The 27391-nt window shown below is 43.5% G+C and overlaps 1 protein-coding gene across 5 annotated transcripts in view; it reads right to left on the minus strand.

The window, feature by feature from the left end:
• Positions 1-22224: 22224 nt before the first annotated feature.
• The window catches only part of st3gal5 (ST3 beta-galactoside alpha-2,3-sialyltransferase 5), a 109991-nt gene continuing 104824 nt past the window's right edge, over positions 22225-27391 (minus strand). For all 5 annotated transcript variants that reach the window (XM_041200423.1, XM_041200442.1, XM_041200404.1 and 2 more), the window contains one exon: positions 22225-24485. In XM_041200423.1, the coding sequence (XP_041056357.1) occupies positions 24210-24485 (276 nt within the window). In that variant the 3' untranslated portion in view covers positions 22225-24209. The remainder of the gene's footprint in view (positions 24486-27391) is intronic.

Below are 27391 nucleotides of genomic sequence, written 5' to 3' on the forward strand. Positions count from 1 at the left end.
GCTGCCTCAGGGATTCTGCAGCATTTTTCAAAGGATGTCCGCTTGCAAAAAAATGCCACAAGCTCTCTCGAATGCAACCACAAGCAACTGACAGCAATACTCATAACTCCTCCGCCTTCAGCCATGCCCTGGGTGTTGTGTCCCGCCCTGGATTGAGAGTGACGCAGAGACGCGAAGTTCTGCCTGGCCGACTGGCCTGTGGAGCCAAGCGTGAAAGTGCACAGGCCGCTCAAAAGCCTGGTCGATTGGGGCTTTAATTGGAACTTGGGTTGTCGGCAAGCATGCTTCCAACTCCTGCCGACTGTGACGTGGCATGGCGTCGCTATGATGTCAAGGGCGCCTGTCCGACACTTCTTCACAATGTTTTGTGCTGGGCTGGGTTGGCCGCTCGCCCGGTTGCAGCACATAAAATTCTGGCCTCGGGTTTTCTCTCTACATCTGGCCGATTGAAAGCTTTCTCTTCCATGATAAATATATTGAGTGCAATCTTAACAGGCAGGCCTGCACACGGCAGAGAGGCCAGAACAAAAACAAAAACGTCTAGGAAAACCCAGCAGGTCTGACCAGCATCTGCAGAGGGGGCACAGTTAACCTTTCCAAGTCCGGGTGACCCTTCAACAGAACAGAGGCCAGGAGCCCAATTGCAATTGAAATCAACTTTGCCATGGCTCTTTATTAACTGAGCCGTGGTGGGGTCATGTGAGGTTCTGGACCTGACGCCAGCTCCAAGGCTTTAATCACTCCCAACTCCCTGCTCACACTCAAACCCACCCACGCCCCCCCCCGCCCTTGCAGTTAAAAATCTACCATCCTCTCAGTATCATTCTTGTGAATCTCCTCTGCCCTTTCGCTATCGCCTCTGCATCTTTTTCGTAATTTGGAGACCGGGAATGTGAATTGCTGCTGGTCACCCACAAGATAAAAGCGAAATACTGCGGATGCTGGAAATCTGAAATAAAAACAGGAAATGCTGGAAAAACTCAGCAGGTCCAGCAGCATCTGTGGAGAGAGAGAAACAGAGTTAACGTTTCGAGTCCATATGACTCTTCTTCAGAGCTAAAGAGAAGTAGAAACATCAGATTTCTACTTCTCTTTAGAGAAGTGCTCACAAAAAGTTAAAGTAGCCTATTAAGAATTAAATGCTTAGGTTCAACTGTATCTTGTGATATTAAACAGTGGCAGTTCACAAATCTAGATAATTAAAAATTTTGGACAGGTAAATTTAATATCAGCAGTCCTGGAACAACATCAATGGAACTTACACAAAAATTCACCATGCAAGCACACTTTTGGTGCAGGCAATGTCAGATGCCATTTTAGGTAGGTCGTTATTATCAGTGTAGTGAGTGCCCACCAGACATATGCAGTCAGTGCATTACTCTGGTTTGGCTCTAGTGGTGTCATTTTCAACCTCAATGCTCCAGCTAACTCCCTCTCTGTCTCTTCTTCCTCAAGCACTTCTTACTCCTGCGCCACTGCCTGACCAGATTGCAATTCTTCAACATCTGAAAGGAGAAAGGCACAAGGGTTGGGTTGGGGTGAGGACAGTGGGGGTGTGGGGGGTGGTGGTGGGTGGTTGTGGTGCTTGGTTGGTGGGGGGGGTTGGGGGGGGGTGCTGCTGGTGAAGCAAGAAACGCACACTGACACTATCTCAGTTTTTAAATCAGAAAAAATTGTAATATGAGGAGAAAGTGAAATATGAGGAGGAGGATTATGTATGATCATACCATCACCTGCAGTGGATTCAACCCCACTGCTAGCCACGGCCTGAGGCATGGTCGGTCCAATGAAGGGATGCACTCTTAGACGCAGAATCGTTACGGCGCAGAAGGAGACCATTCAACTCGGCATGTCTGCACCACCTCTCTGAATATCTCCTCCATTGCATGAGGACATGCGACCATGCCTGTCCTCTCTCAGTTAGCTCCTGCTACCTGCAGTTGTGCGCTAACTCATCCTACAAGGGAGGAGTAAGTGTGTCAGTTAGTGTGGGGCAATTATGCGTTTAGGTGATGTAGCTATTATGGTTGATAATAGGTGAAGGGGCTGTGGTGAATTTAACCGTGTGTGAAGCTAGTGGTTCAGTTTGAAGAAATGGCAATTGAGGATGAATGCACTGACACTGATCACTTGTGTGAGGTTATTAAACTTCTTCCTGCACTGCATCCAGGTCCTTGGAGTTACATTGTTTGCATTAACAACTCCTACAGCTTTCTCAAAGTTTGTCCACCTCATGCACCAAGGTCTCCAGTGATGAAGCCAACATTAGGCATCTGCCTCACTCTGCTCTGTTGTGCCATTACTCTGTCTTCTTACAGCCTCGGTTCTCTTCCCCAGTCACTTCAGCATCTGCTGCAGCCAGAATGCACTTCCTTTTTCAAGAGCTGCAGACTGGCTTTAAGCATCGCAGGCTACTTTTAAGCGGCACTAGCCTCCCATGAACTTATAACTCCTGTTGAGGAGTGCAGGCACCCCACTACTACCATTCAAATTAGCAGCCAACAAGAAGTTTGAAGGAAAAAAATCGGGCATGGGTTAATCCTGCATCACAATTCCAGTGTCTATTTTCGGAGGTTATCGGATTTTGCCCTGAATGTTCATTTCCAGTGGAAATCACTCTCTATAATTTGGAGGAAGTGGAATGGAGGGAAGCCAGACAAGTTTTTTTCATCATAGGAGGTTGAGACCACCTGCTTCCAATCTGCCTCCTCTCCTTTTGCCCTTTCTGTGCACTCCCACCATAAGTGGCCGCCGTTCACAAACTCAGCATTTTACGTGACCCTGAGCTAAGGGTCTGACCACACATCCTTCCCACTATAAAAAAAGACTTGCATCTACATAGAGTTGCCCCATTCCAACTCAGCTTACCTGCTGCTGAAATCCTCATCCATGCTTTCGTTACCACCAGACTTGACTATTCCAATGCCCTCTTGTCTGACCTCCCATCTTCCACCCTCCATAAATCTGAGCTCATCAAATTGGCCCTGAACTGAGCAGGGCCAAACTGACTCCATATCCTCTACATTACAAAGACTGTCTACTTCCACCTCTACCATTGCCCATTTCCATCCCTTGCTCATGCTTGTCGGAGATTTGCATGGGAAACACCTTGTAAGCTGCCTGAGGATCCCCATAAAATCAGGATTTAGTATTTGAACTGAGTGCTGGAAAGTGAGTAGTTACTACAAGCTTTCAAACATTGCATACAGCCTTATAAGCAATTAAGTCATAAACTCATTTTAGGCACTTGGATAAGAAATTGGCTGTGACAGGAAACAGAGAGTAGTGATAAATGGTTGGTTTTCAGATTGCAGGAAGAATTGTATTAGAGTTCCCCTGAGGTCAGTGTTGGGACCCTTGCTCTTCCTGATATACATTAATGACCTAGACTGTGGTGTGCAGGGCATGAGTTCACAATTTGCAGATGATACGCAGATTGGAAATGTTGTCAACTGTGAGGGGGATAGTCTTGAAATCCAAAAGGACATAAACATGTTGGTGGATTGGGCAGACAAGTGGCAGATGAAGTTCACTGCAGAGAAGTGTGAGGTGATTCATTTTGGCAGGAAAGATATGGTAAGACGGTATAAAGTAAACTAATGGAGGTGCAGAACAGAGGGACCACGGTGCGTAAGTATATAGGTCATTGAAGATAGCAGGACATGTTGAGGGAGCAGTTAATAAAGCATATAGTATCTTAGGTTTTATTAATAGGAGCATTGAGTACAAGAGTAAGGAGGTCACGTTGAACTTGCATAAGGCACTAGTTAGGCCTCATCTGGAGTATTGCATACAGTTCGGGGCACCATACTTGAGGAAGGATGTGAAGGCATTGAAAAGACTACAGGGGAGATTCACAAGAATGATTCCAGGGATAAAGAACTGTAGCTATGAAAATAGATTTGAGAGGTTGAGACTATTTTCCTTGGAGCAAAGAAGGCTGAGAAGAGACTTGATAGAGGTATTGAAGGTTGTAAGCGGTATGGACAGGGTAAATAGTGAGAAATTGTTCCCTGTCAAGAGAACATCATGAACTAGAGGGCACAGGTTCAAAATAATTGGCAAAAAGAGGAAATGTGATGTGAGGAACATTTTTTTCACTCAGAGGGTGATTGGAGTCTGGAACAAACTTCCAGAATGGGCGGGGGAGGCAGGTTCGATCTAAGTATTCAAAAGGGAAATGGATTATTACCTGAAAAGAGAGAATGCGCAAGGTTACAGGGATAAGGCAGGGGAGTGGGACTAGGTTGAATACTCTTTCAGACAGCCAGTGCAGACTTGATGGGCCAAATGGCCTCCTGCACTGTAAAGATACTGTGATACTGTGATCTCTGGCTCAGGTCCAGGAATGAAGCCTTTACTGAGTAATAAATTGGTTACAGTTCCCTCATATTTGCTTTGGCCCCTTGGTTTAAAGTAAGGTTGTAAGGTAAAGAAAGGTTATAAAAGTGGAGCCGACCTATCTGGAGATCCATGCTTCAGTACTGACTTTTTGGGATATTTGGCACAGAAAATGGGTAAGTCAGAAGCAGAAATTCCATTTTCCTTTAGTAGAAGGAGCAGTCTTTCTTACTCCGTCTGTGTTCATCAGAAGGTTTTTAATCTTTTTATTCTTGATCTGTAAGCATTTTTACTTACAGGTGTAAGAGATATCCTTACCAACACAAAGTCCTTTAAAGGTAGAGTGTCAATCTCTCTATTCTTCTTTAAGAACTTATACCGGGCAGCTGTAAGAAGTACCCTTACTAATACAAGGTACCTTTAAAGACATAGGATAGTCTAGAAAAACAGGCATAGGGATCAAAACATGCGATTTAACTGCTCCCATTATTTCCAGTGCATACAGCATGCCAACTTTGTGCTGCCTGTGTTGAATCGCTACAAGCCTCAGCAGGGGGCTCAAGTTCATGCAAGGTTAGCACCGCTTAAAATAGCCTGCACCGCTTAAAAGGGGGTTGCAAGTATGGTGCATCCGGGGAGAGAGCACTCCAAGGTTCACTGATGCTGCACTGTATGCCTTAGTGGTGGAGAGGAGGAGAAATCTATCAATGGGGAAATAGAAGGCCCTTCAAACAAACTTTTCAAGGTAGTACAACCAGATAGCTGTGAGGGCAATGCCAGGTGTCATACCTCGAAAGTGTGTCATGAAAGTTCAGTGACCTCACATAAATGTTCAAGGTCAATGAATGCCATATCAATTGTCATGTCCCACCAATTACACGACTACACTTGTACACTGCTCACCACATGCCCATCACTTACCTACCAACAGCTTCTATCAGTTGGGACTCATACCTAACCTCAATCTCACAGACTTGGCACTGCTGTAAGCCTTACATTGGCATCTCATAACTTGCATAGTTATTCCACCATGACAACTACCCCATTCAGTTCACAGACACACTTCCTTTTCTCTTGGAGGACGGAGTGGCACACAACTTGAGGTAAAAGGAATCAACCAGATGGGCACAGCATGGTCACATGTCCTTACCCCAATGGAGGAGACAGTGCTAGTCATCGTTCAAGAGGCCATCACTGGGGCTGTAATCAGCAGCAGAGCTGAAACCATTGAAGATGATGGTATCCTCATAATAAATCCTCTTTCACATCCCACTTCAATCCCACACACTCTTCCAATTTACAAGCAGCAAATGGTGTACGTAAGCATAAACGGCTTGCTTTCTCCACCTGCGACCCCACATACTTTCTTAATCTCAGACCCACCTTTCTGCCTTTCTCCTTCTAGATGCCCAAAGAACTGCAACCTGGTCAACCATTGATGGAACAGCCAGTAGATGAAGAAAAGACATCATTACTTGCTCTGACACTCACAACCACCAGCTCAGATACTGACACTGTGGGTGATTTAGAGGACACCACAGAAAGGAGATCTGCACATAACGAGGCATTGGGCACAATGGCCTGCAGCCAACGCAAGGGGCAAGGGTAGCAGGCACATGAGTTTACCGATTGTGGTGGAATACAATTCTGCAGCTGCTGATGGATCACAGAGATAGCACAATCAGTAAACGTCCAATCCTTCTACACCTCCATCCCCCACCAGGATGGTCTGAGGGCCCTTAGCTTCTTCCTCGAACAGAGGCCCGAACAATCCCCATCCACCACTACTCTCCTCTGTCTGGCTGAACTTGTTCTCACGCTGAACAATTTCTCCTTCAACTTCTCTCACTTCCTCCAAATAAAAGGTGTGGCTATGGGTACCCGCATGGGCCCCAGCTATGCCTGTCTCTTTATGGGGTATGTGGAACATTCCTTGTTGCAGTCCTACTCCGGCCCCCTTCCACAACTCTTTCTCCGGTACATCGATGATTATTTCGGTGCCGCTTCATGCTCTCGTCAGGACTTGGAAAAATTTATTAATTTTGCTTCCAATCTCCACCCCTCCATCATTTTCACGTGGTCCATCTCTGACACTTCCCTTCCCTTCCTTGACCTCTCTGTCTCAATCTCTGGTGATAGACTGTCCACCAATATCCATTACAAACCCACCGACTCCCACAGCTATCTCGACTACAGCTCCTCACACCCCACTTCCTGTAAGGACTCCATCCCATTCTCTCAGTTCCTTCGCCTCCATCGCATCTGTTCCGATGATGCTACATTCAAAAACAGTTCCTCTGACATGTCCTCCTTCTTCCTTAACCGAGGTTTTCCACCCACGGTTGTTGACAGGGCCCTCAACCGTGTCCGGCCCATCTCCCGCGCATCCGCCCTCACTCCTTCTCCTCCCTCCCAGAAACATGATAGGGTCCCCCTTGTCCTCACTTATCACCCCACCAGCCTCCGCATTCAAAGGATCATCCTCCGCCATTTCCGCCAACTCCAGCATGATGCCACCACCAAACACATCTTCCCTTCACCCCCCTTATCGGCATTCCGTAGGGATCGCTCCCTCCGGGACACCCTGGTCCACTCCTCCATCACCCCCTACTCCTCAACCCCCTCCTATGGCACAACCCCATGCCCACGCAAAAGATGCAACACCTGCCCCTTCACTTCCTCTCTCCTCACCGTCCAAGGACCCAAACACTCCTTTCAAGTGAAGCAGCATTTCACTTGCATTTCCCCCAACTTAGTCTACTGCATTCGTTGCTCCCAATGTGGTCTCCTCTACATTGGACAGACCAAACGTAAGCTGGGCGACCGCTTTGCAGAACACCTGCGGTCTGTCCGCAAGAATGACCCAAACCTCCCTGTCGCTTGCCATTTTAACACTCCACCCTGCTCTCTTGCCCACATGTCTGTCCTTGGCTTGCTGCATTGTTCCAGTGAAGCCCAACGCAAACTGGAGGAACAACACCTCATCTTCCGACTAGGGACTTTACAGCCTTCCGGACTGAATATTGAATTCAACAACTTTAGGTCATGAGCTCCCTCCCCCATCCCCACCCCCTTTCTGTTTCCCCCTTTTTTTTTTCCAATAAATTATAAAGATTTTCCTTTTCCCACCTATTTCCATTATTAAAAAAAAAAACCCACTAGAGCTATACCTTGAGTGCCCTACCATCCATTCTTAATTAGCACATTCGTTTAGATAATATCACCAACTTTAACTTTAACACCTATGTGTTCTATTGTACTATTGTCGTTGACATCTTTTGATGATCTGCTTCTATCACTGCTTGTTTGTCCCTACAACCACACCAACCCCCTCCACCTCTCTGTCTCTCTATCTCTCCGCCCCCCACACACACACCTTAAACCAGCTTATATTTCAGCTCTTTCCTGGACTCGAACTCAAGTTCTGTCGAAGGGTCATGAGGACTCGAAACGTCAACTCTTTTCTTCTCCGCCGATGCTGCCAGACCTGCTGAGTTTTTCCAGGTAATTCTGTTTTTGTTTCAGTAAACTCATGGCCTGGCATATCTCTCACTCTAAGATTACCATTAAACAGGGGACGAACCATGTCAAGTGTCGGGGAACATGCCAGGAGCAGCACCAGGCATATCTAAAAATGAAGTGCCAACCTAGTGAAGCTACAACACAGGACTACATGCATACCAAATATTGAAAGCAGCATGCTAGAGATAGAGTTTTGACCCAGCGACAGTGAAGGAAGGGCTATATATTTCCAAGTCAGGATGATGAGTGGCTTGGAGGGGAACTTCTACATCTGTTGCCCTTGTCCTTCTAGGTGGTAGTGGTCATGGGTTTGGAAGGTGCTGTCGAAGGAGCCTTGGTGAGTTCCTGCAGTGCATCTTGTAGATGGTACACATTGCTGCCAGCATGTGTCAGTGGTGAAAGCAATGAATGTTTGTGGATGGGGTGCCCATCAAACAGGCTGCTTTGCCTGGATGATCTTGAGTGTTATTGGAGCTGCATCATCCAGGCAAATGGAGAGTATTCCATCACATTTCCTTACTTGTGCCTTGTAGATGGTGGACAGGCTTTGTGAAGTCAGGAGGTGAGTTACTAGCCTCTGACCTTTCTCTTCTTGCCACAGTATTTATATGGCTGGTCCAGTTCAGTTTCCGGTCAATGGTAACCCTGACAATATTGATAGTGGGGAATTCAATGATGGTAATGCCATTGAATGTCAAGAGGCAATGGTTAGATTCCCTCTGGTTGGAGATGGTCATTGCCTGGCACTTGTGTGGCGTGAATGTTACTTGCCTTGAAGATAATGAAGTGGTCTGTGCCTGTATGTAGCAAGACCTGGACAAAATTCAAGCTTGGGCTGATAAATGGCAAAAAATATTCATACCACACAAGCACCAGGGATAATGACCATCTCCAACAAGAGTGTGCTTAACCATTGCCCCCTTGATATAACAGTGGCATTACAATTGCTGAATTCACCATCAACATGGGGGTCACCATTAACCAGAAACTTGAATGGGCACCCACATAAATACCTATGATTACAAGAACAGAGCAGGTCAGAGGGTGGGTATTATGCAGCAAGTAACTCACCTCCTGACTCCCCAAAGCCTGTCCATCATCTACAAGACACAAGTCAGGTGCGTGATGGAATGTTCTCCAAATGCCTGGAGGAGTGCAGCTCCAACAGCACCCAGGAAGCTGAACATCATGCAGGACAAAGCAGTATGCTCGATTCACTACCTTAAACATTCACTCCCTCCACCACTGGCACACAGAAGCAGCAACGTGTATCATCTACAGGATGCAGCAAAAGCCAGAGATTTTTCAACTGCACCTTCCAAGCCCGTGACTGCTACAACCAAAGAAGGAAAAGGGCAGCAGGCACAAGGCGAAACAATAACCTGGAACTTCCCCTCCATATCATACACAGTGCTAACTTGGAAATATATTACCGTTCCTCTCTGTCACTGGGTCAAAATTCCAGAACTTCCTACCTAACTGCAATGTTGGTTTACCTATACCATGTTGGCTATGGCTCACCACTACCTTCTCAAGGGTAATTAGGGATGGACAATAAATGCTGGCCTTTCCAGTGACTCCACATCCTATGAAAGGATAAACAAAAATGCACAATCAATTGATGGTGCTTGGCAGGCCTGCAAGACTGTCTGAATTCAATACCAAGGAGCATAGAGGAGGCCAGTACTAACTTGACACAGGGCTTTGTGCAGGGCTTGAGGTTCATTCTTTCCACTGTGCAAGTGGTAGCCAGCTCAATTAGCAAACTTGCCTATGCCTCAGCTTCCATTGCAGCACAAGCAAAAGCCACCCAACATCTGGGTGCTGCACTGGAGACTCAGACTGCTCTCAAGCATGTTCATCCTGCTGCCATGATGGTTATTATACCAGCCTTCAAAGGGTTTGCAGGGCATCACTGCGGTCCAGCAATTTGTCCTCCAACAGATTACTAGGACTGTTGAGGCATTACTGGGGAATTGGCAGTGGCTCTGTGGAACACAAGCCTCTCCGAATGACAGAATTTGTCCTCCCACCACACTTTCAATGCCCTTGCTGTTGCCTGTCAGCCAGCCAGCCAGCCCAGGCTGCTGTGCCCAAGCTGAGATAGTGCAATACGAGGTCAGGCCTCCTAGTGCCAGAACTGCTAGAAGTTATTCTCTAAGGCCATCTGCAGTTTCCCTCATTGAAAGGCAGCAGTCTTCCACTAGCTATGCTGCAGTCACTGGTGTAGCACCATGTGGGAGAACCACAGACAGGCAATTGCACATGAAAGACAAATATTAAGGGAAAGAAAAGGGTGATTAGTTGACATGTGTGTGTAATATGGCATGTTTTGATTTAAAAATCTGGTTTGACTTTATTTTGTAGTGGCCTTTACTGTTTGCACTGTGGCCAGACAGGCATTGAGATGATCAGTAACAGAAGTTAAGCATTGTTGGTGAATAGGGAATTGGGGCTGCATTGACTGATACCAAAGTTGGCTGAGGTGATCATGGACGGCCAGCCAGAAAAAGACTCTGTCAGTTGCTTTCTCGCTTCCTTTCCTCCTGCTCCTCAGCTGCTCTCCAAATAGGTGTTGTAAGGGCTGTGTCCTCAGAATGGCAAACTTCTGCATCATGCAGCAGACCACTATGAATCTTGAAATGAGCTTTGCAGAGTACTACAGGGCTCTGCTGGCAGCAGTCCAGGCAGAAAGAACACTGTTTCAGCACTCCAATGGTGTGCGTTATCACCTTTCCTATGGCAGCATGGCTTTCATTGTACATAAGCTGTGCATAGGTTGTACACTGGAGTCATAGGCTCTGCAATCCAAGGATAGCCCTTGTCACCTGGTAACCACCCTCTGATAGTGGCTCAAACACTTATGGCACAGCAGACTGCTGCACAATAAAGGCATCATCACTGCTACTAGGATACCAGGCATTGCCCTACAAGATTTTCTGCATATGGTCACATACAGACTGGACATTCCGGGAAAGAAATCTCTTTCAGTGGTGATACATCTCAAGGTTGACATATGGAACCCACATGCGTACAGTCAATAGCACCTTCCAGCATGGAGAAGCCTACAATCCTCACAAACCATGTACATGCTCCTCCTGTTTCTTGCTGGAAAGAGAGAATGAAAACGTACTCATCTCTTTTGAGATACAGAGCTTCAGTAACCTCCCTTATTCAACAATGTACAGCAAACTGGAAGGTGTTACAAATATAATTTACTCCAGCTTGGAGGCACCCACTGAATAAAAGTTCATTTGAAGTATTGAATTGTAACATTATATTTGGAAAGACCTGGCGCTCGTGTCGGACCTTATGAAACCACACGCTCTTTTGCTTTGTGGCAATTTGCATCTAGTATTGATCTCACTGTGTCTCTGATAGCTTGCTCGATACTAAAAATTTTCTGGTTATACTTTATAACTGCCTTTATAACTTTCTCAGGCCACTATTATCCCCTGTGGCTAAGTTGCTACATGTCCCTACATTCATCCTACTGGACTTCTCCCCACCCCTACCCTTTCTTTCTGCAAGATTTGTAAATTTCACTTAACCTCCAGTTTACTTTTAAATGGATTAACAAGCCATTTTTAAGTCAAAGTTGTCCAGTCTGATCTTGCTGATCTAAGCACGGTATTCTGACCAGGGTTAATTTCTAGATGGAAAGAATCAAGTGATTGGACTTTTGCTCATGTCATTAGGTTACTTTCATTGTTCAATTAAAAAATGTTAAAGTGCATTCATATCGAGATGAAATTGTTCTGTGCAATATTTCAAGTTAACAAATTTAAACTTGACAAGAAATTAGCAGAAACTACTTTGTATGAAAGAAGTTTATTGTTACATGTCCTAGTGGTATCCTAGACGATCACATGTGCAGGAAGTGCTGCCAGCTGCAGAACCTCGAGTCCTGGGTTTGAGCTCAAGCTACGGCTTCTGAGTGCGAGGCTGAGAGCTACGTGGATAGCATGCCCAAAGAGGTGGTCACATTGCAGCTTAAGGGCTTGGAGACAGAGGGAGAATGGGTGATCACCAGGCAGTCCAAGAGAAGTAGGTATGTGCTGCAGGAAGTCCCTGGAGTGCCGCTCATAAATCCATTTTCTGTTTTGTAAGCTGATGAGGCGCTGGTTCTTCAGAGGAATGCAGTCAGAGCCAGGTTTGTGGCACCACAAGCGGCTCGGCTGTATAGTTGGGGGAGGAAGATAAAGCGAGCAATAATGAAGGGGGATTCATTGGTTAGGGGAGCAGACAGGTGTTTCTGTGGCCATAGACGTGACTCCAGGATGGGATGTTGCCTCCCTGGTGCCAGGGTCAAGGATGTCACAGAGCGGCTGCAGGACATTCTTCTGGGAGGAGGGTGAATAGCCAGAGGTCATAGTCCACATTGATACCAATGACTTAGGCAGGAAGGGGGATGTAGTCCTGAAATCAGAATTCAGGGAGCTAGGTAGAAAATTAGCAAGCAGGGCCTCAAATTTAGTCATCTCTGGGTTACTCCCAGTACCACATGCCAGTTAGTGCAGGACTAGGAGGATAAGGCAGATGAATACGTGGCTGGAAAGATGGTGAAGGAGGGAGAGCTTTAGATTCTTGGGATACTGGGACTGACTTTGGGGAAGATGGCACCTGTACAAGCTAGACAGGCTGCACTTGAACAGAGGTGGGACTGAGTTCCTTGCAGGCATTTTGCTAGTGCTTTTGCTAGTGCTGTTGGAGGGCTTTAAACTAACTCAGCAGGGGTGTGAGAACCAAGAGAAAATATGAGAGAGGAATACCAGGGTGCACAAAATACTGTAAGGGACAGATAGCACTAGTATAGAGAATAGTAAATTAATAGGTGAAGTTGGGCTGAGGGAAAAAATAACAAAATCTAACTCAAGGTTCTATGCATGTATGTGAATGCACGGAGTATAGTAAATAAGATTGGGAGTTACAGGGGCAGATTGCCATATGGAAATATGATGTTGTGGCAATAACAGAAACCTGGCTCAAGGAAGGGCAGAACTTGATGTTAAATATTCTCGGGTACAAGAAAAGATAGGAAAGGAAGGAAAGGAGGAGGGGTGGCACTGTAGGTTAAGGAGAGCATTGCAGTGCTGGAGAAAGAGGATGCCCCAGGAGGTTCAAGGACAAATCAATTTTGGCTACAGCTAAGGAACAAAAAGGGTGCAATTGCATTGCCTGGTGTAGTCTATAGACTGCCAACTAGTGAGAAGGACAAAGAACAACAAGTCTGCAGGGAAATTGCAGAGAGATGTAAGCGTTATAGAGTAGTTATAATTGGTGACTTCAGTTACCTGAATGTAGACTGGGACAGTGGTAGTGTAAAGGGTGGAGAGGGGCAAAAGTTCCTAGATTGTATTCAGGAAAATTTTCTACAGCAGTATGTGTGCAATCCAACAAGATGCACTGTTGGACCTTGAAAATGAGGTGAGCTAAGTAGATCAAGTGTCAGTAGGGGAACATTTAGGAGACAGTGATCCTTGTATTCTGCGTTTTAGGATGATGATAGAAAAGGACAATAGGTAATCCAGAGTAAGAATAATTAACTGGACGAGAGCCAAATTTGATGGGGCACAAACGGAGCTGGGCCAGATAGATTGGAGCAAAAGATTGGCAGGAAAAACTGGAGCTGAAGAGTGGGTTATCTTCAAAAAGAATTGGCTCCGGCACAGTCAAGGTATATTCCATCGAAAGGGAAAGGTAGGGCAAACAAATCCAGAGCTCCCTGGATGAAAAAGGAGATTGAAATTAAGATAAAGAAGAAAGAGAGTACTTATGACAGGTGGCAGGTAGAAAATACAATTGAAAACCAAGAGGAATACAGAAGGTTCAGAGGGGAGGTGAAAAAGCAAATTACAGAAGCGCAGATGGACTATGAGAAAAGGCTGGCAGCCAACATAAAGGGGAATCCCAAAGTCTTCCATAGGCATATAAATAGTGAAAGAGTGGTAAGAGGATTCATCGAGCCAATTAGGGACTAAAAAGGGAATTTATACATGGTCGAAGGGGCCACGGCTGAGGTATTAAATGAAGACTTTGCATCCGTCTTTACCAAGGAGGTAGATGCTACCCAGGCCATGGTGACAGACGAGGAAACTCTGTCACTAAAAGGATTCAAAAATGATAAGGAAGAAGTGTTGAATAGACTGTCAGTACTTAAAGTTGACAAGGCACCAGGACCGAACAAGATGCATGCAAGGATATTGAAGGAAGTAGGAGGAGAAATTGCAGTGGCACTGGCCATAATTTTTCAGTCTTCCCTAGACTCAGGGAGGTGCCAGGGGACTGGAGAATTGCAAACATTGCGCCCTTGTTAAAAAAAGATGGTAAGGATAAGCCCAGCAATTACAGACCAGTCAGTTTAACTTCAGCGTTGGGCAGGATTCTGGAAAAAAAATTATTTGGGGTAGAATTAGTAGTCACATTGAAAAATATGGGTTGATAATGAAGAGCCAGCATGGACTTCTAAAGGGAAAATCATGTTTAACTAACTTGTTGGAGTTTTTTTTGAAGAGGTAAGAGGATAATGCTGTCGATGTGGTGTACATGGACTTTCGAAAGGCCCTTGATACAGTGCCACACAACCGACTTGTGAGAAAAGTTATTGCTCATGGAATAAAAGGGACAGTTGCAAAGTGAATATAAAATTGGCTGAAAAATTGGAATCAGAAAGTAATGGTCAATGGATATTTTTCGGGCTGGAGGAAGATTTGTAGTGGAGTTCCCCAGGGGTCAGTATTGGAACCTTTGCTTTTCCTAGTATATATAAAAGATTTAGATCTAGGTGTGCAGGGGACAATTTCAAAGTATGTGAATGATGTGAAGCTTGGGAGTGTTGTAAACTGTGAGGAGGACAGTATAGAACTTCAAAAGGACATAGAAAAGTTGGTGGAGTGGGCAGATAGAGTGCAGTGCAGAGAAGTGTGAGGTGATGCATTTTGGTAAGAACGTGGACAGACAATATAAAATAAGGGGTGAAATTTTGGAGGGGGTGCAGGAGCAGAAAGACTTGTGTGTATATGTGCATAGACCATTAAAGGTGGTAGGACAGGTGGAGAGAGCAGTTAATAAAGCATATAGTATCCTGGGCTTTATTAATAGGGGCATAGAGTACAAGAGCAAGGAGGTTATGCTGGATTTATATAAAACACTCATTAGACCTCAGCTGGAGTATTCTGGGCACCACATTATAGGAAGGATGTGAACACACTGGAGAGAGTACAGAATGGTTCCAGGGATGAGAATCTTCAGTTACGAAGATAAATTGGAGAGGTTGGGACTATTCTCCTTGGACAGAAGGCAGCTAAGAGAGGATTTGATAGAGATGTTCAAAATTATGTGCAGTCTGGACAGACTAGGTAGGGAGGACTGTTCCCGCTCATAAAAGGATCAAAAATAAGAGGGCACAGATTTGAAGTGATTTGCAAAAGGACGCGAGAAAAAATTTCTTCTCACAAGTGGTTCGGGTCTGGAATGCACTGCCCAGAAGGGTGGTGGAGGTAGGTTCAATAGAGGCATTCAAGAGGGCATTGAATGATTATTTGAATAGAAATAATATGCAGGGGTGTGGGGGTATGGGGGAAAAGGCAGGGCAATGGCACTAGGTCATAATGTTCATTTGGACAGCCGGTGCAGACACAATGGGCTGAAAATTCTGTGATGTCAGTATTCTTTCCTCCACAACTCCCACCCGCCTTCCCTTCCTCCCCCACCCCCTCCACGTTACAAAGCAGAGAAAAGAGCTACTCAACCACATTTATATTATTGTGTTTTGGAACCTATCCGAAAAATAAATATGCATCAGGTCTTAGTCTAAAACAAACTATGATTCCCAACACTACAAATGCTCTAAGTCACAGGCATTAACTTTTTAGTAATGTTCACAATTAGAGATGTCAGTGGAATGTTAATATTTTCTGCTCAGATCAATATACCAAATGAATCAAAAGGCATTCTCCGTGACTATACACTTGCTTCTGTATTATGGAAGAAAATGCAATGTATTTCCTGCTTTAGTGCATTAGTTCATGTGAAACTGACAGGAAACTGATCTCAAAAATGTTCTCAAACTGACAACTAATGATTTGTGTCATGAAATCATAACAAAACATACAATGGGTATTTAGTTACAAAATCTCATCTCAAGGCCCAAACTCAAATGATGTTAAATAATCACTTTCCTTGCCCAACATCCCCTATTAAAAGCAGGTAATCAGCAATGATTGGACTGAATGGCGGAACAGACTCAAATGACTGAATAGTTACTCCTGTTCCTCTGTTGTTAGCCGTTAAACATTGCTTTATATGCTGAAGAAAAGAACTGTACCAAGGGCCAACCTCATTCATGCACAAATTCATCAAAATACAAATTTTTACAAAGATAATATTTCTGCAGAAGTATGTTGTATGTTACTTTAAAATACCATTGAAGTATATTTGTTGTAGATTCTATTTTAAAAGGCATTATTTTACACTTAATAGTTTGTTTGCCAAACAGGATACATGCACAGTTATGTATAGCTCATTGGACACCACTCTTGCATGAGTCAGAAGACTGGGGGTAAGTACCACTCCAGAGACTTGACCACAAAATACAGGCTGACAATCCAAGGACTGCTACGCTGTTGGAGGTGTTGTCTTCTAGATGAGATGTTAAACCGAGGATGTGTCTGTCCTCTCAGGGCCGTGACACTATTTCGAAGAAAGTCAGGGAGATCTGGCCAACGTTCCAGAAAGAAGATTATTTGGTCATCATCACATGGGACCTTGTGTGCAAATTGTCACATTTCCTTCATTACAACAAGGACTGCACTTGAAAAGCATTTAATAGACTGTAAAGTGCTTTGGGATGTTCTGAGGTTGTGAAAGGTTATATTAAAAATTACAGTCTTTTTTTAAGATGTTTGTATTATATGTATTCCTACACAGCAATGGTGTAAGGCTTTGAACACTATCTATATTTGCTATATTTGCAATGTACATTGATATAATTTAATATAATCAAATCAAGGCAGTGGGGTAGTAGTATTGTCACTGGACTGGTAATCCAGAGATCCAGGGTAATGCCCTGGGAACCCAGGCTCGAATACCACCACAGCAGATGGTAGAATTTGAATTCAATAAAAAATCTGGAATTAAAAGTTTAATGATGACCATGAAACCATTGTCGATTATCGTAAAAGCCCATCTGGTCCACTAATGTTCTCTAGGGAAGGAAATCTGCCATCCTTACCTACATGTGACTCCAGATCCACAGAAATGTGGTTGATTCTTAATTGCCCTCTGAAATAACAGTTGTATCAAATCACAACAAAGTCGGATGGAGCACCCAGCATCGATCGAGACACCAGAAATGACAACCCTGGTAACCCAGCCTAGGTGACCCTGCAAAGTCTTCCTTATGGACATTTGACAGCTTGTGCCAAAATTGGGAAGCTGTCTCAAGACTAGTCAAGCAACAACCTGACAGTCATATTCAAAGAATCATACCTTACAGATCACATCCCAGACACCATCATCACCATCCCTGGGTAGAGCCCACCAGCAACCAACAAGAGGGTAGATCTGATGCATCTGTCCATGACAGCATCGGTAGGAGTGACCACCACACGGTCCTTATGGAGACAAAGTCCTGTCTTCATATTGCGGATATCCTCCATTGTGTTCTATGGCACTACCACCATGGTAAATGGGCTAGATTTCAAACAGATCTAGTAACTCAAGACTGGGTATCCATGAGGCGCTGTCAGCCATCAGCAGCAGCAGAATTGCGCTGAACCACAATCTATAACCTCTTGGCCCGGCATAGCCTCCACTCTACCATTACCATGAAGCCAGGTTCAACCCTGGTTCAATGAAGAGTGCAGGAAGGAGCAACACCAAGCATACCTAAATATGAGGTATCAACCTGGTGTAGCAACACAGGGCTACTTGCATGCCAAAAAGCATAAGCAGTAAGTGATAGACAGAGCTAAGCAATTCCACAACCAATGGATCAGATCTAGTCCAGTTGTGAATGGTGGTAGACAATTAAACAACTCACTGGAGGAGGTGGCTCCATAAATGTCCCCATCCTCAATGATGAGGGAGCCCAGCACAGCAGTGCAAAAGATAAGGCTGAAGCAGTCAAACAATCTTCAGCCAGAAGTTGAGTGGATGATCCATTTTGGCCTCCTCCAGAGGTCCCCAGCATCACAGATGCTGGGTCTTCAGCCAATTCGATTCACTCCATGTGGTATTAAGAACTCTGAAGGGACTGGATGGTGCAAAAGCTATCAGCCCTGACAATACCTCAGCAATAGTACTTGTGCTCCAGGATTTGCAGTGCCCCTAGCAAAGCTGTACCAGTACAACTACAACACTGGCATCTACCCAGCAATGTGGAAAATTGTCAGGTATATCCTCTACACAAAAAGGACAAATCCAATTACCAGCCAATTACCGCTCCTTCAGTCTACTCCCCACCATCAGTAAAGTGATGGAAGGGGTCATCACCAGTGCTATCAAGTGGCACTTGCTAAGCAATAACCTGCTCACTGACATCCAGTTTGGGTTCCGCTAGAGTCATTCAACTTCTCACCTCATTACAGCCTTGGTTCAAACATGGACAAAAGGGCTGAACTCCCGAGGTGAGGTGAGTGAAACTGTCCTCGACATCAAGGCAGCATTTAACAGAGTGTGGCATCAAGGAGCCCTAGCAAAACTGAAGTCAATGGGAAGCAGTCATACCAAGTACAAAGAAAGATGGCTGTGGTTGTTGGAAGTCAATCCTTCTCAGTTTTAGGACATCACTCCAGGAGTTTCTCAGGGTAGTGTCCCCAGCCCCACCATCTTCAGCTACTTCATCAATGACCTTCCCTCCATCGTAAGGTCAGAAGTGGGGGTGTTCACTGATGATTGCACAATGTTCAGCATCATTTGCGACTCCTCAGATACTGAAGCAGTCCATGTCTAAATGCAGCAGGACCTGGACAATATCCAAGCTTGGGCTGACAAGTGGCAAGTACTTTTTGTGCCACACAAGTGCCAGGCAACGACCATCTCCATCAAGAGGAAATCCAACCATTGCCCCTTGATGTTTAATGGCATTACCATCACTGAATCCCCCACTATTAACATCCTGGGGTGGGGTTACCATTAACCAGAAACTGAATTGGACTAGCAATATAAATACTGTGGCTACAAGAGCAGGTCAAAGACTCGGAATCCTGCGGTGAGTAACTCACCTCCTGATTCCCCAAAGCCTGTCCACCATCTACAAGGCACAAGTCAGGAGTGTGATGGAATACTCTCCACTTGCCTAGATAAGTGCAGCTCCAATAACACAAGAAGCCCAATAGCCTCCAGGACAAAGCAGCCTGCTTGATTGGCACCCCTTCCATAACATTCACTCCTCCCACCACTGACAAACAGTGGCAGTCAGTGTACCATTGATAAGATGCACCGAAGAAGCTCACAATGGCTCCTTAGGCAGCACCTTCCACACCCATCTAGAAGGTCAAGGGCAGCAGGTAGATAGGAACACTACCACCTGGAAGTCCCCTTCCAAGCCACTCACCATCCTGACTTGGAACTATATCGCCATTGTCACTGGGTCAAAATCCTGGAACACCCTTCCTAACCTCACTGAGGGTGTACCTGCACCACAGGAGCTGCAGCAGTTCAAGAAGGCAGCTCAACACCACCTTTTCAAGGGCAAATAGGGTTTGGCAATAAATGCTGGCCTAGCCAGTGGTGTCCCACATTCTGCAAATGAATTTTAAAAATGTTAGTTTTTAAAAGTTAAATTACACATACATTTAAAATAAATCATAATTTATGGTCAAACTGCAGAAGTGAAAATCTAAATTACAAACAAAAATACAATATGCATAAATAAATGTAGAATAATCTAAAAGTAACTCACTAAAATTGCATCACAAATACGAAATTTTATTGTTCAACTTCATTACATGTATATTGTAAAAAAGAATTCTGCTGAAGAGATTTTTAATGTACCAGCAATCAGAATTTAAAACTGTCAAACGCCCTCCAGAAAAAAGATTAGTTATGTTCCTTAATCTCAACTGCATTTCCAATGTACAACTTGCTAAAATTATGGAACTTGATTTGCTGCTAGCTGTTCACCATGAGTCTTCTACAAGGCGGCATGAAGTCAGTTAGTCCTTTGTAATAATTGTGAATTTAAACATCTCATCTTTATGCATAACTTAATTTGTTTGCTTTTGTTCTTTTTGTCTCTGTTACCTGTATTAATTTCAAGAAGGTATAATTGGAAAATGAAAATAATTATTAGACAGTCTAGCTACGGTTAAAAAAGAAAAAATAAGCATTTTGAAATTTGAAACTTGGCGGGAAATAGTTATTTTCATCCCAGCTGCATCAAATTTCTAAAACAAATTCGGTGCTCTTAAGGAATCTTGCCCGTTAAAAAGCTGCATACCAAAACTTCAGAAACCTGCAATTTTGTAAATATTGCTTACAAATTCTGAAGTAAGGAATGATATAACACAAGTCTCAAAATTTATAAATAGATTGGCAATTTTACACCCTTCTGACCAAGAGCTGCTATTCTATGGCAAGTAGAAAACCTGACCAAGCCTGAGTCCAGAGAATTACTGAGAATTTATTGAAGCTTAAGTAACTAATGCTTCCACATTTTAAGACACAAAAAGAAATGGAAAATTGACTGATTTAAAAATCAGGCTTTTGGGGGAGAATTTTCTGGTCGGTGAGCGGGGTGAGGCCCGCTCATCGACGCGTAAAATGACACGTGGTGACGTTGGGCGGGTGCCCTGACATCACCGTGCGTCATTTAGATTTTCAGTTTGGCTGTGCGCCCGCCGAACTGTCAAAGGCCTATTAAGGCCTGTCTAAAACTAATTAAATCAATTAAATAAGCTGCTCATCCAACCTTAAGGTTAGCGGGCAGGCAAAGAGCCCAGGTGGCCTGCACATTTTTCATGGAATCTCATCCAGAGACAGGATGAGGTTTTATGAAGTTTTTATAAATTAAATACATTTTTTATTTAATGTTCTTTGACATGTCTCAGCTCATGTGACACTGTCACGAGGGGACATGTCTTAAAATATTTTCAATTCTTAATGTTTGAACCTTAAACAAAACCTCTGTGCCTCAGGGAATCCCCCTCCCACCTGCATAGGGAGCGCTCAGCACTTCTGGGCGAGTGTCATGCTGGGCGGGCCTTAATTGGCCCACCCACGTAAAATGGTGGCGCACACCGAATTGGGGGCGCTGATTGCCCGCCCCCATACAACCCCCCGCACCCCCACAACCGACGGGGCGGAAAATTCAGTCCTGGGTGTCAGTTACATTTCAGTTATCTGAATAATGCATTCAAAAACTGGATGGTGGCCCAGTGCAAAGTTGGAGTTGGAATTTTAGTACATGCTTAAAAATACCAATTTAGTACATTAAAATCCTAGATAGACAAAAAGTATAGTAGAAAGTTATATTATAGGCTTGTAAGTACACCTATTAAAATATACACCACCTAATGGTAGTTTTGCTTAAATATGAAGAACGGACAAATATTAATTATTCTAAGTTCAACAAATTCACATCTCATATTTACATAAAATGGATTTAATTTTACAATGAAAAACAAGTTGAAGGGCAAAACAAACATACAATTTCTGTAATAATGCTATACAGTCAAAACTTAATAGGATCACATCATTGGGTCACAAATTTGAAGTAATATTTTTAATCACTCCCAAACAACATGTCCTGCACCACCCCCCCCCCCCCAAAAAATAATTTGGGACAGGTTTTACAAATTGGCATAGCATAACAGGAGCTATACAAGAAATCCTTATGTGGCTTTACTTCATAATAGGATCTCTTACTGCAGGAAGCTGTCAGAAACATTCTCTTTCAAATTCTATCCAACATAGAAATATAAAGAATCAAACATCACCATTGAAGGTGGTTCCTCAAGTCTCCCTGAACAACAACCTAACCTTAAGATAAAAGCAAAAAACTGCGGATGCTGGAAATCCAAAACAAAAACAAAAATACCTGGAAAAACTCTGCAGGTCTGACAGCATCTACGAAAAGGAACACAGTTCACGTTTCGAGTCCATATGTTGAAGAGTCATACGGACTCGAAACGTTAACTGTGTTCCTCTCCGCAGATACTGTCAGACCTGCTGAGTTTTTCCAGGTATTTTTGTTTTTGTTTTGGATTTCCTTACCGTATTTGACTCTTAAGGTAGTTTGCTCTTTGATGCAATCTTTACATAGGAGTATAGCTTATGATAGGCCAAATGAACGTTTATAACCTATCGTGTCCATACAACTGTGAAATAATACTCACAAACCATGAATAAAGTAAAAAGTACTATTTGATACACAAAATTTATTTTGAATAGAAAGCACAGTGCAACACCGGGACAAAACTAGCAAAGATCTCTCAGCTATTGCTCAAAGACTCGTAAAGATGCAATCTTTTCAGGTTTTGCCTACATTGAATTTTCTTTCTTTAAATACACTTATTCATCTTGTGGATAGATCTTACCTGTTTCTGCCAAATTATAACCAATTAATTGCTGCTTTACGAAATATTTTGGTGTATCACTATTAGTAGCTTTTCCATGTGTGTTGATTCCAGTTCTAATAATATCTCACTATACTAAATATTTTTAGATGTCAGACAGTACACTCTTCTCAATGTATTGCAGTAAGTCTCCTTTCATTTGCTTGCATTAGCAAAAAAGTGAATAGAATGTTGCCTGTTTTGCTAACTTCACAAAAAAGAGAAACAATATGTTTCAGTGAGTGAAGCCGTAACCTTTTAGGTCAAACAGTGTTCAAATGTAGGTAAATTCTGTCAAACGGGCCGAAATTTCATTGCCCCCAATGCAATTAGTCAATCACAAAGATTAACTGAAAAACAGAAATAGGATATTGATAATGCCCAAGCCAATAAAACAGGTTATCCAAAAGATTACCTATCTTTCTCTGTGAGCTAGAATCACTAGTACCTTCCCCCCAAAGAGCTACCATCAACTATCATCTCTGGAATAAAACTATAAAAGAAAATGCTGTTAGTCAGTAAGAATCCATACATTTGACAAAAGTTAAGAAGCACAATAAATTGGCTATATATCAGTTCATATAAAAATACAAACAATCAGACAATTAGTATTTGACCTTACAATACTTTACATTAACATAAAGTTAGAAAACATGTCTGTGTCTAACTTCAAAAATTAAGATTCAATTAACTGACACTTCTGCGAGAAGCAGAATTTAGTGCCACCTTATCTTCTACATGCAGAGTACCAGCCAACATCCACTAGATGTCTTTGGTAAACTTTGAAAACTTCTCAGCAACATAAGCCTGAAATTGACTACGTCAGTAATGTAAAATGGCTGAAAGAGAGTCTGTAACCTGTTATACACCTGATGTCCTTTAAAAGAAAAATCAAACAAGGTGTAAGATGAGCTACAGGTTCACTGCCAGCTCTTTTACATGATTACTGAGGTCCACCCTCATCCCCATAGATTCATATAACAAAAGCAACATCATTTGGGGGGATAAACATTTGATATTGCCATACATCAGCTTGCACAGTACTATTATCAAATCACTATTATTAAATTTGATTTTTATACCTCTAGACCACTAGAATTGACACCTGAAAAGCATGGCTGCCAGGCAAGCATTGCTAACTCTGAAGAATTCTGTTCTACATCTTCAGAAACAGATAGACATGCACTGTTTCAAAAAATCAAATACATAACATCTGCAGCAAAACACAAAATTCAAGTTATCCTATACGTTCCAAAGCATAGAGATGACTTTCGCTGGAACAATTATTAAGTTTACTGCCAAAATACCATGTTTTGCAAGGTGCCAACTTCATTAGTGCAATTTAACTGAGGCATTTTCAAATTAATACTTTCTTAATTACTATTAAATTGGGCTTAATGTCCACTAGTGACATCCAAGAGACATAAAGTAGTTTCTAAAATTCATACAGGAGAGAGAATGATATGCAGTGGGCATTGCAATCTCAATTTAACATATAAATGCTTCGTGCTGATATTACCCATTTCATCAAAAGCTGCAATTACATTACTGACTCCAATTTAGCTCAATACCCGAAATAAATCCGCTAGTCACATACTTTCTTTTAAAGTTACACTTCCTATGTTTGATGAACGATTGAGAAAAATAACTCCTGCAAAAAAGTCTTCAGTAGGATCATGCAAGAATCGCAATATTTCCTTAATGGCAGTACTGAAAAGGCCTTAGCTAATGGGCCTCAAATGATGTCTACTCTGGAACAGCATTTTTTTTTTAAAGAATTGTAAACTTTCAGAAGGTCATACTTTTCCTCTGATTGCAAAATTTGCAGTGAATCCCTCCACTGAGGTCCGTTACAACACCTGCTTTAACTAAATCTTCCAGGAAATTCCTTTCAGTTTCCACATTGTGCATAGTTTGGGCTTTCATCGCATCCATCTGGACATTTTCATAATAGTGCAATGGGGTTTGTGGTTGGCTAAGGTTGTATCCAAATCCTGCCAAGCTGACTTCGTCACATAAATGCGTAGCTAGAACAACAGCGCTGACTCCCAATGTAGGAATATTCTAAAATATAAATCAGATAACATCCATGTTACTAATGCAAGACTGATTTATTATTATAAAGTACAAGTCTAGTGCCATATTAAGAAAGTAATAAAAATGTGAAATCATTGTTAGTTGCTTTAACAAAGAACATAAAAAAGTATGACAAACAAGCTGACAGAAATATCAGCTGGGGTCTGAAACAATGTCCCATATTCACAATAAAGCATCATGCCCACCCACCCACTCCTACACCCCCACAATGTTCGTCACCCACCAGTGGCTATGTAATCTCCTTGGAGAGGCAAAGATCAGAGCAAGAAAAGGGCAATCACCAAATATATTATGACAACTGCTGGTGGGTGGGTACCATATTAGGGGGAAGGGGGAAAGGAAAAACACAGTACAGTACATAATACTTTCAGTTTCTGCTTGTTTAGGTTTGCACAGCTACTTCACTATCTTCTAAAATTTTTTAACACAAAGGGCAGAATTTAACTGCACCAACAGGAGTCCCACCCACCAGTTGGAGAACCGGTGGGGTAGCGCATCGCCTTTCCACAGGAGGCCTTACACTATTTAGTTCAATCAGACAAGTACCTGGACAGAATTAAGCCTCCCACTGAATTAAGGCTACAGTAAGGTGGGAAACCTACTCCCAAGCATTGTAAGCCAATCAGAGACGGTCTGGAGTACCTACAACGCCAGTGGGAACAGTAGCCACTATGGGCATCTATGCAGAGAATCAGCAATGCATTCTACGGAGTCAGGTAAAAGCGGCGGGTTGGTGTTTCTGGGGAGAGGGGTGCCTGTTGGTGGGGGAGGGGGAGGCGTGAAGCAACCTGTGGGCATAGAGTGTGCAAGAACATGGCACTCCCCTCACATCTCAGAAGAGCATGGGCAAACCCAGTAGATGCACAAAGATTTGGCATAAAACCATAATAAACTTCAGATTCTGATAAATTTCAAAGCTATAATTTTGCAATTGTTTTCCAGTACTGCCAAAGAAACTTACTTAATTTTTCAGAATTGAGTGCAGGAAGTGACCCTTAAGCGGCCAATAATTGGCTACTCAAGGGCCTGATTTGGGGTGGGAGCAGGTGGGCCGCCCTAAGCCTCACCCACCCGCTGTAAAATTGCGGACAGGTCAAGAAGCCTGCAAACCTGCTGATGGGGAGCATAAAATTCTCCTCTATGCTCCTACTGGCTAGTTGCAAAACCCAGCACGGGCAACAGGCCACTTGCTGGTTCTCTCAGTCAGGGATTGTTGGGCTCTCCAAGGAACTGCTGATCCACTTGCCTGTCCTGTTGGTCAGGAAATATTATGCAAGAGTCAAGAGTCATACGGACTCGAGACGTTAACTGTGCTCCTCTCTACAGATGCTGCCAGACCTGCTGAGTTTTTCCAGGTATTTTTATTTTTATTTTGGATTTCCAGCATCCGCAGTTTTTTGCTTTTATAATATTATGCAAGACATAGGGCACGATTTTCCCGTCGCGGGGGGGGGGGGGCCACTCGCCGACATGTAAAATAACGCGCAGTGACGTCAGGGGGAACTCCTGATGTCACCGCGCCCCATTTAAATTTTCCGGTAGGTGGGGGCGCAGCAAAATCAGCTGTGCATCCGCCGACCTGTCAATGGCCAATTGAGGCCATTGACAGAGTAATTTAGCTAAATGGACCTGCCCGTCCAACCTTAAAGTTGGAGGGCAGGCCAGGAGCCCCAGTGGGAATTAGAAAAAGCATGAAGTCTCATCCACGGGTGGGATGAGGTTTCATGTAGGATTTTAAAAATTTTATTAAAGTTTTTGTAAAAATTATGGACATGTCCTAACTCATGTGACAACTCATTTTTGTCACAGAACAGTCGATCTCTGAGGCAGCACTTAGCCTCAGGGAGATGAGTGTGCTCTTTTGTGCGAAAGAGCGCACTCTCGGGTTTAGGGATCCCCCCCGCCCGCCCGCACAGGCAACACATAGCGCTTCCGTGCAGACGTCGCACTGGGCAGACCTTAATTGGCCCACCCACGTAAAATGGCGCCGCGTCCCCGATCGGAGGCGTGTCTGTGTGCGCCCACCATTCAACTTTGGCCCCAATGGGGGTGGGGGAGAATCCTGCTCATAGAAGCCAAAAGAAGCAGGAGAAAAAATATGGCACCTGCAGGGGCAGAATACTAATTATTAGAATTGTCACTATAATCAGCACTTTAAAAGATGACATTAGAACATAAGATGCTGGAATTACTCAGAAGCTCTGGCAGCATCTGTGCAGAAAGAAATGGGGTTAAAGTTTCAGGTCTGTGACCATTCCTTAAAAAAATGACAATGGTTGGCAATTTCTTGCAAAAGCAACTCCAGTGGCAAAAGTCAAAAATTAGACCACTGTGCATTCCAATTCGGCAGTGGTGAAATAATGTCAGAATCTATTGCAGAGCTTATTTGAATATGGCACATCGAGCACAATGACCAATCAGAAGCAGTGCTAAGACCAATAAAAGTCAGCAAACACACACTGCCAACTTTCGGATACTTTGCAGAATGTTCAAAAAGATTGAGGTTGGAGAATTAAGGAAGGAAAAGTAACATGCTTTTTCATAGCTTTGTATTTTGTTTCACAAGTGTTTACAGGACCAACTTTGCAACCCCTTCATCATAGTTAACGTCAGGCACTGATTTGTATATAAAATAACTCCCTTTAGCCAAGGTAATGAAGAGCTTAGATGTACAGGGAATTGGAGAAACTGGACCTGGAGTAACATATGCCGTTTTGGTCTCCTTACTCAAGGAGGGAGATGCTTGCATTGGAGGCAGTTCAGAGAAGGTTCACTAGGCACATTCCTGAGATGGAGGGGTGGTTATATGAGGGAAAAGTTGAGCATGTTCGATCTATATTCATTTGAGTTTATAAGAATGAGAGATGAACTTA

This window comes from Carcharodon carcharias, chromosome 1 (genome assembly GCF_017639515.1).
Source record: "Carcharodon carcharias isolate sCarCar2 chromosome 1, sCarCar2.pri, whole genome shotgun sequence".
Classification (NCBI taxonomy): domain Eukaryota; kingdom Metazoa; phylum Chordata; class Chondrichthyes; order Lamniformes; family Lamnidae; genus Carcharodon; species Carcharodon carcharias.